Consider the following 9,875-nt stretch of genomic DNA (forward strand, 5'->3'; position numbering starts at 1 on the left):
CACATGCAGGGAAACCATTGGAAAGCTTTTGGTATTGTAGAAGTTTTTTTCCTTGGAGATTTCCACTGTTTCATATTTCCTGCATGGAATCCATCTACTCTAGCAAACCATTTTCGCATTTCAGGAACTCTTATCAAGTTCTAATCAACATCGCCTGTATCCAACTTATTGTTTCACACATCTGCTTCCCATTGTGTCAACTAGAAGACAAACCACATATTTAATTGTATCACATATCAAGAGCAGTAAAACAGGTTTCTAAATTTATTTATTTATCTGAAGTAGAAAAAATCTAGCATAATGGATATTCTAGAGACATGTATATATATCTCATATTGTTTCATTATCCAAATTACATGGTTATATCGTATACCACTGAAGTTATCACATAACTAGAAAACTTCATGCACATTGATTAGCCTCCGGGTGGGACTACAACTCAAAAATGATTTAACAACAACGGAAGGGGTCCGAATGGACAAATTCCTACTAATCTTGTTAACGACTGAAATCCAGTACTTCTTGGTCAGGAAGAGGGACAAGTGGCCTAAATGAAAGCCAGGTGAAATGAACTGAGAGCAAGCTTGTAACTGGTGCCTAATATGGTCTAGCAAAAGGATAAGGCCAGGTCAGTGCAAGGAACTTAATCTCCTCGCTTGACCTATAATAGACAAGCAGTAAGTTCAGGTATTGTTTTATAATTTTTTTTTTTGCTTGTAATAAGAGTCGACACTCATCTACCCTGTAATCTTTAATTTATCTTTTCTTTGTATATTCTTTACCTTTTTAATATAGGTTGGGGAAGCTAACTGCTTCCTCCATTTTACCACCAAAAAAAAAAAAAAAAGAAGAGGAAGAGTCGACCCGTCCTTAGTCACAATATTGTCCCAATTACCGAACCGTTCCATGACTTGCAAAAGGCTCATGGAAAATGGTATGGAGTAGGAAATGGACGTAGGTCTTTGTAGCAGGGGTGTTGTCACTGGGCAAGCCCCTGTTCATGAACAAGATAGAACATGAGAACAACTGGATTAACTTGCTCTTCAATCCCATCTATTGGTTAGGGAATATCTTTTGAGTTTGGCAATGAAATACTATTTCGATGTGAACTTGTTGCCAAACTTGCATGCGGCTGCAAATACTCTCTTGCTTGCTTTTTGATGAGATTTTTTGGGTGATGATTTCTTTTTTTTTTTTTTTTGGCTTTGAAATATTATTATCATAAATATCAATTTTTTAGTGATGACATATTCTAGCAAGTAATTAGTTGTTAATTTTAACAATAATGTTAGAATCATTCCCAACTATAGTCTATCACATGACAGATCCATGTTGCATGTATGCCGGCTGAAGTACAAGTACGTTATGATGCATGCTTGGCCCTCAGCATATGCTCAACAAAACCAACCTCCCATCTGATCAAAAGATGTAATCTACATAGTTGAAATATGATTATTTTAACAAAAAAATTAGTTAGTAAATATAAAATTCTTAAATATATCGTTGAAGCGTTCATGTAAAGTAAAATACTCCAAACATTTGTACAATAGGATAGGCTAGACTTGAATACAAGTTGCATGCTTGGCCCTCAGCATATGCTCAACAAAACCAACCTCCCATCTGATCAAAAGATGTAATCTACATAGTTGAAATATGATTATTTTAACAAAAAAATTAGTTAGTAAATATAAAATTCTTAAATATATCGTTGAAGCGTTCATGTAAAGTAAAATACTCCAAACATTTGTACAATAGGATAGGCTAGACTTGAATACAAGTTGTTTAAAACTTTAGGCCCAATTCACCAAGTGGTTGCTTAACCTATCTATCCTCGAACACAGGTTGGGAGGCTACTTCTAGGGCTGGAAGTGGGCTCCCATTGGGCCGGACCTATTTCGGATCGGGCTTCGAGCTTGGCACGAAACTATTCAAACCGGACTCGAACCAAAAAATAAGGCCCGTTTTGTATTTGGATCGGACTTTGGCGGACCTTTGGCTCGGCTTGGGTTCAAGTCCGAAACTTAGCCCAAAGTTCAGCTTGGTCCCCATGATTTGCTCTATCGAGCCCGGGCCCGAGCCTGAAACTCAGTCTAAAGTTCAGCCTAGCCCCCACGATTTGCCCTGTCCACGGTCCGCCCGATCAAGAGTCTGTTCTTTTTTGAGAAGCTTCTCCAGTTCTCCCTTCGGGCCATCTTATCCTCCTTCACGGCCTTTTGTGCGGCAGATTGGTGGTGGCAGCCTCCAAGCAGAGGCTCTCCTGCTCCTCTCCCTCTTTGCGATGGTGCCTGGACCCTATGTCTTGCTCATCTCTGTCTTCACCACTAACATCATCATCCACCCTATCTAATACGGTGCTTGGACCTTCACCCAGAAGCACATCCTCCACACCTTCCTCTGCTCCATCTCCCCGCCCGGCCCTGTCGCCTTCCCCTCTCCCTCCATCTCCACTTGGTAGCACACTGTCCATCTCTACACCGACTAGACCGGCACCAACGTCTCAAGCAACGTCCTCCTCAGCACCGAGAAGAACGACCGCTACTCCTCCCACGAGAAGTCCCTCACCCGCCTCTCCATCCAGTCCATCATCCGTGCCGCCGTCACCGCCCGTACCCGCCTTCTCCTGCGGCGGCCTCTACCTCCTTCGACGTTGCCATCAAGGACTTCTGCGGCCTGGTCTACGGCTTCCACTACTTCACCTTCTCCTCCATCATCAGCTACACCCTCCCTTACGCCTGGATCAGCAACTCCGTTGTCAGATGCCCAGGGATTTGCGCCTACCCCTTCACCATGCCGGACTACATCCCGAGGGCTCGCTTGGGGGGATGTGGGGGTGGATGGGATGATGAGTGTGGTGGCGCGCGAGCTGGCAGAGATGCCGTTGAACCCGCTAGTCAACACCTGGTACATTGGTGGGGACTCCAGCTTCCCGACGAAGATCGCTGATCTCTATGACGGAAGATAAAGGAAGTTTCGATCGGGAAGGATCACACAATATGGGTGGAAGTCTCGAGAGAAGAAGATAGAGGAAGGAGAGAGAAACAGGCTTACAAAGGGAGAGGGAGGGGTTTGGGCCGCATCTTGGACTTGGGCTCAGGCTCGAGCTCAAGCCGGCCCAATTGGGTTCGAACCGGGCTCGGGCCTTAAGTTTCAAAAGATTTTCAATCTAAGCCCGGCTCGAAGCCTGAAAAAAAAAAATTATGCCAGGCTCGTGTAGAAGTGTGGCCCGATCCAATCCGATCCATTTTCAGCCCTAGCTACTTCCCTATCTTGCTCATTTAGGCAAGCAACAACAAAATAAGATGGTGCACAAGTATGGCCGAGGCATATAGTTGAGTCAATTCCGAGCCATGCCAAGAATAGGGACTTGTCCTAAAGCAAGTTCAGTCAAGCCAACAACCACATGTGCGATCCCGTGTCAGGCCCCTATCACAGCCACCTAACTTTCCAGGAAAATTCTCCCATTGTCACTCATATGATATGCAGATTCCCTTCCCTTTGCTTGTTGCCACGCTTCTCATATGCCTAAGGACTAGCTCTCATCTGAAAGAGACAATTGCTCTTCCAAGGCCCAAACAATTAGGCCCTCCGTCGGTTTTGCCAGGAGGGTGCGCCCGCCATACCATGCCGGCCAAGTGCGCTGGAGAGAGTTCTTAGGGAGAACTTGGGTAATAGGATAGCTAACTTTTATAGACTGATTTGAAGAAGTAATTGTAAAGATTTGACAAAGTAATGGTTAAGCTAGTTGTTGATCACCTAGGTTAACGCAGGTATCTGGGATTTTTGGTTAGGGACTCTTTTACTAGATTATAGGGTTCGAGGAGGAGCACCAATTTTGATGGGATTCCACAAGTTTTTATCAATGTAAGGGCTTTTGAATACCATAAGAGCATATTTGGGTGTCTAGGATTTACAACCTCACAGTAAAATTTATGATGAGATGCAGTTTTTGATCTTATAGGATTATATATAACATTATATTGAAGAAATATCTCATGTAACTAATACTATTCTCCATTTGGTGATAATTAAATAAGGATTCTTCCCCGTCCCATTTTTCTCTTTCCTTTCTCTTTTTATCTCTTTTTTTATCAAAATAATAAATTTATTATTATCAAAATATCATATTAATCATTATAATTATAAAATAATTTATATCAAAAAAAAACTAACATTTGTTTGCGTATCTTTCAAGTATTGATGAATATAATTACTATGGATGTCAATTGTTGGCACGACACAACATGGTATATGCAAAAGCACAACAATGTCTAATTGATATAACCACAATATAGTGTACTTTGTAAATCTTTGAAATGCATGGTCTTGCACTGCTTTCTAGAATCTCTCAAAGCCTGCTTTATTCCAAAAGAATATTTCTCACTGACGTGTTCTTTAAAAACCTCCTAAGTTTCTGCCATACCACCATTATAGGCAAAACCAATACAATGAAATTCTAACATACCATATTCTTCTCCGGAAGCATGTTAAACACCTCAGACCGATCTATAAACTTCCTACAGCTAAAATACATGTCGGTGAGGAAGCTAGTAAATATGATATCATTGGGAAACTCCATCTTTATAGCATGTTGGAGCACATTTGTCACTTTTGGAACATGATTTCCTTGTCTTTTCTGCGCACCTGCTGAGTCCTTTAAATGGTGATTTTAATTTGATAGCACCTTCAACATTTTAGATGGAGTCAAACAAGTAACCATTATTGTCATTCGTTCCTGTAGAGAAAAGATATAACTGCATCAAAGAACTAGAACAAAAAAAAAAAATAAAAATAAAAACTTAAAAGCTTTCTTTTTTATATCCTTGTTTTTTTGTAGGGATGGATTTTGGCAATGAAGCATTTTTCACCACCATGTCAGCAGTTTTTTCACGGCATCTCTTTTTTCTAAGGCCTTTCAATCTTAAGCCCCTGTTTTTTTTTATGAACAGGGAGGTTATACTACCCCAATTTTATTAGGGGAATAGAATATTTACAGATGCAGGATGAATCAAGTTGAGGAGGCTTGGATTCATGTCCAAACAAAATAAGGTGTAGAGCTGAAAACAGGTTTGCAGAGTTCAATTACAGATTTTCAGGTTACGTTTTCAAGTGTCCAGGTAATAGGTTTCCAGGTGACAGTTTTTCAGAGACAGCTTTCAAGTACCACTGCAGATTTGTATTTTGAACAAAATCTTAAGACCTTTTTATTTTGATAGAAAATCTTAAGCCTTTTTGAAAGTAAAGCATGTAACACCATGATTGTAATGTGGTAAGCCAGTTTTCAGTACCTCTTAACAGCAATTACTCTCGGAACGGAAGTCCAAAATAGGCCAATTCGTTCTGCTAGCACTGGCTTTGACATGGCACAACCTATGATTGCGAGCAATTCGGTGGTCAGAGGAGTCGAAGTAGAAGGGGGAGGTGATGTTAGCGGTAACCCCCTCTCTCTACTCCAAGTCGAAGCCTTTCTTTTCCCCTCCATGGCCCTCTGACTGCTGCCCTCACCACCATCGGTAGTGCCTCGATCTCTAGACTTGCTGCCGATCTCTTCGAAAGAGCCCGATTCTTTCCTACTATCGTCGACTCTGAGGTGCTGTTGCCCTTGATCGCCAATGATTTTGGCGGTCAGGGGAGTCGAAGTGGAAAGGGGAGGCTACAATGGCGGTGGTAAATATAAAGGTTCTGACGGTGGTGGAGGTGAAGGTGGAGGAGGTGGTGATGATAGAGGGGAAGATTCTGATGAGAGCGACGATGGGGTTGCAAAGGTAAAGCCTAACAATCCAAGAGAAAAAAAAACCATGAAAGAATAATTTTTTTTCCCATTAAGATTAGCCACTTCTCATTAGTCTTTTATCCTATAATTTAATCATCCAACGAATGCCCAGAAAAGGAAACAGAATTTTTATCCATAGCATCCATTAATCCTATAGATTTTGGACCATGCATTACCATTCTTTCCAAACAAGTCCTAAATAATCTTTGTACTCTTTTTTTATTTTTTTTTAGATTGTAATAAATTAAATTAAAGTTCGAATTTTACCATTTTGAATACATTAATTCAAATCTAAATTTACGAATGATATCTAATAAAGTGCAAAAATGATCTTGGGTATAACTTAAGGCCATTAATTGAAAAAGAAAAATATCAAACAACCCCAAAGCATTGCAAATTGCTTGTAATTATAATACTCAAGATTACATAGATTGTCGATCATAAGTGGGTAGTTATTTTTGTAAGCTTTACTACAACATTGATCTACCATTCAAACATAAAAAAAGAATATATCCAAAGCAAAAACTTTTACATGGACATATAAATCACAATGCATGGATATACAATACCTCAGCCTTGGATATTGTTCATCAAAATGGGCTTCGATTTAGCAAAGCATATTGCTAATTGCACGTAGATGTGATCAAATATCTTGTCAAGTAATTGGAAATAAGCAATCCTTGTAGCTCGTTTGATCAAGAGTGCATAGATGAACCCCCAGAGCCCCACAACAAATCCTGGTGCAAAGCTAACATAAAACCATATCTTTTCAGAAGCATCTCTATTTTCAAATCTCTCTTCTTGACCTTCTGTTTGAAATGGACTTTCCGAAGGGGCTTTATTAGAGCACCATGGTAACGGCCATCTTTGAAGATTAGGATTTCCACTATAGATAGAGAAATCGCAGAATGTCTGTAGTTGGTTGCCCCAAGGAATTTTTCCTGACAAATTATTGTGGGACAAGTTCAAGTGACTCAAGAAATACATGGAGGACATAGTCGATGGTATTACTCCTGAGAGATTATTCACTGACAGATCAAGTGATTCTAACTGCTTCAAGGCACCGATATTTTCTGGGATCCTTCCTGTGAAGTGATTATTAGAAAGGTTCAAGAAAAGCAATCCTTGAAGATTCACTAGTTCTTCGGGAATCATTCCAGAAAGATTATTTTGCGAGAGGTCTATGCTCATTACCAATGAAAGCACACTGGTATATTCAATATCTAATCCATTTGTAGATACTTGTAAGCTCTCTGTATACAAAGTGCTGTAGTTTTCTGAAAGCTTTGGTCTATCCACATTCTTTGTTTCCTTCATTGCACTAAAGTTTCCAAAAGATGGAGGCAAAACACCTGAAAAATTGTTGCAAGCGAGGTCCAAAATTTGGACAGAAGCAAGAGATGATAGTTGCTCCGGTATATTACCACTGAAGGAATTTGATCGCAGAGAAAGAATTCTCAATGATAAGAGGCTTTCTCCAATCCATAATGGTAGGTTACCTGAGAACTTATTTTTGCCAAGATCAAGTACCACCAGTTGTGCACAATATCTCAAGAATAAAGGGAAATCTCCAGAGAGACTATTGTTTCTCATGTGCAATGATAGGAGGCTAATAGGACCAGACATGGAGCCTTGAGAGTTCCCTAACATGTCTTTTTGTGAATCAACCGCCCCTTGTTGTGATTTATGCCAGCAGTTTGGAAGTCTTCCGGACAAGTTATTATTGGACAAATCAAGAACAAGAAGATCAGTGAGATTGCAAATGAATGGGTGAATGCTACCATTGATGTAATTGTTGGATAATGAAAGGATTTCGAGTCCCACAGCTCTAACAAAGCTTAAGGGAATAGGTCCCTCAAATGAATTGTTGGATAGATTTATGCGGTATAGATTAGAAGGGTCCAATTCAGGTAGTGGACCACGGAAGTTGTTGGAACTCATGTCAATGTCTTCATATTGCTGGCCTCTCAGCGAAGTTGGCAGTTTTCCTGACATGCTATTCTGAGATAAATTCAAGTCAATAATATGTAGATCCCAAAACCAAGGAGGGATGTCATCTGAAATGTTGTTTTCTGAGAGCTCTAACCCAGTCAAATTTGTCTGGGTTCGAAGCCAGGTAGGAAATTTTGGTCCTAATTGACAAGAGCACATACTAATCCATTGAGCATTAAAAGGAGGTTTCCAATCATGACTTAGGATCACTTCAAATAAGTTGTAAGACAGATCCAAGTCTTCTAATCTCCAAAGGTTGGCAAAATGGGCTTCAGTCAAATGACCTGTAAAAGAGTTTGAGGTAAGATGTAGTGTTTGCAGCGTAGAAAGCTGAGCTAGACTTTCTGGGACCATCCCACTCAAGTTATTGTAACCCAGGTCCAGATATGTTAGACCATACAGAGAGCTGTTTGCGTCTGATGTATTTTTGATGCATTTAGACCAACCTTCTACAATATCTGCAATCTCTCCATTAATATTGTTCCGAGATATAGCTAGCTCGTTCAACTTGCATAGATTCCCTATTGATCTTGGTATCTCTCCACTAATTAAGTTTCGCCGCAAATATAATTTCTCCAAGCTGTGGAGATTCCCAATGCTCGTTGGTATAACACCATTGATATTATTACCAGATAGATATAAATACTTCAAGTGTTGACCAAATGTTGCTAATATTTCTGAAATATCTGCAGTAATTTGGTTACAGGACAAGTCTAAATACTCCAAGTGGCTGAGGTTTCTGATGGTTTGAAATATTTCTCTAGTTATTTGCTGCATATCGCGTTGATTCCGATTGGGACAATCCCATCCTCCAAGATCGAGGTGCACAAGGCTGCTGCTAATATTGAACAAGAAGCGAGATGCAATAGTTCTGTTGGAGTCATCAATGAAAGAAAGATCAAGCACTCTAAGAGATGTGAGATTGACGAATGACAGAGTACGAGGGACAGAAGGGAGGTTGGTATCAAACAAATACAACTCCAACAAAGAAGGGAGCATGTTAATCTCATGAAGCCAGTTGGCTGCTTTGAAGAGGTTAATAAGACTCATGTCAAGAAACTGCAGAGAACGGATGCGGGAGAGCCAGTGTAGATTGTCGGCATGTAAAAACCATCTAAAAACATAAAAACAAGAATAATCATGATACTGACAAAAATGAGGCGACGAATGAAGATCAAGGAAGTGCAAGTTAGAGAGATTTCCAAGCTCCGGTGGAATGGATCCGTGAAAATAAGCATAGGAGAGGTTAAGATATTTCAAGTGCACAAGGGAACCAATGAATTTTGGGATGGGCGCTCCAGAGAAATTGTTCCGGCTGAGATCCAGATATTTCAAATGCATCAAATCAAACAAAGAAGGATTTATCTTACTTGGATTTGGGAACTTTCCAGTTTCTTGTTGGGCATCAAAATCATATGGATATCTGAGATCGAGCTTTACCACATGACCGGTGGTATTGTTACAGCCGACTCCTCTCCATCTGCAGCAGTCTTGACCTCCCCAAGAAGAGAGCCACCGGTCAGGATCGTAGATGTCTGCTTTGATGGCAAGTAAAGCTCTTCGTTCACTCTCTATGCAGCTAGCACCCGTGATGGAACCATCTCCATGACCAAGGGAGAGACATAAGGGGATGCCTCTCATGCACAAGAGAAGGAGCCCAACCAGCATGCAATGCATACCAAGATGGGATCTATTTGTACACCGACTGCTGTTAACAGCCATGCGAGCAGCAGCAGCAGCAGATGATACCATTCCAAAGACAGGAGGAGGAAATTAAAGCTATGAGAGGCTGTTTGCAGGATTCTTATCGCCTGGATGCTCCGTTTTATAAGCGAAGTGATTCCAGAATATATTCCATCCTGTGGATCTCTGTGGTGGGGTGGGAAATCCTTTGACGAGAATTTTTTTTCTCTCTTTTTTTTTTTTTTTTTTGCCGTGATTTGGATGTGTGGGCCCACGTAACAGGAAGGCTTGACTCTCTCTTCCGTGGATGCTCGACTGACTTGTGCGGCTGTCATGCCGAGGCGTGGCCGACAAGGTTTTTTTCTGATAGTTTGGATGACGACTACAAGGTGATCATGTGATGGACGGATATTGTGTGGTGTCTTTTCAA

General features: G+C 40.7%; 1 protein-coding gene and 1 pseudogene across 2 annotated transcripts; one reads left to right on the plus strand and one right to left on the minus strand.

The window, feature by feature from the left end:
• The first annotated feature begins 2,047 nt into the window (after window positions 1-2,047).
• On the plus strand, window positions 2,048-2,962 carry LOC105033811 (protein EXORDIUM-like 3; annotated as a pseudogene).
• Window positions 2,963-4,332: 1,370 nt separating this feature from the next.
• On the minus strand, window positions 4,333-9,671 carry LOC114914104 (receptor-like protein EIX2). Of its 2 annotated transcripts, XR_012140920.1 has the most exons (3): window positions 6,340-9,671; window positions 5,286-5,769; window positions 4,333-4,732 (listed from the first exon to the last, which is right to left on the minus strand). XR_012140920.1 is itself a non-coding variant. In XM_073256318.1 (2 exons), exon 1 carries the CDS (start codon window positions 9,512-9,514, stop codon window positions 6,341-6,343), a length of 3,174 nt encoding a protein of 1,057 aa, XP_073112419.1. In that variant the 5' UTR covers window positions 9,515-9,671; the 3' UTR covers window positions 4,333-4,732; window position 6,340. The 2 variants fall into 2 exon arrangements, 1 of the variants encoding a protein (XP_073112419.1); XM_073256318.1 differs by lacking the exon at window positions 5,286-5,769.
• Window positions 9,672-9,875: the final 204 nt, after the last annotated feature.

This window comes from Elaeis guineensis, chromosome 4 (genome assembly GCF_000442705.2).
Source record: "Elaeis guineensis isolate ETL-2024a chromosome 4, EG11, whole genome shotgun sequence".
In the NCBI taxonomy this organism is placed as follows: domain Eukaryota; kingdom Viridiplantae; phylum Streptophyta; class Magnoliopsida; order Arecales; family Arecaceae; genus Elaeis; species Elaeis guineensis.

What these genes read in the sequence shown, in the direction of transcription:
- LOC114914104 (XM_073256318.1), bottom strand. Translation starts at nt 9,514, where the DNA reads ATGGTATCATCTGCTGCTGCTGCTGCTCGCATGGCTGTTAACAGCAGT.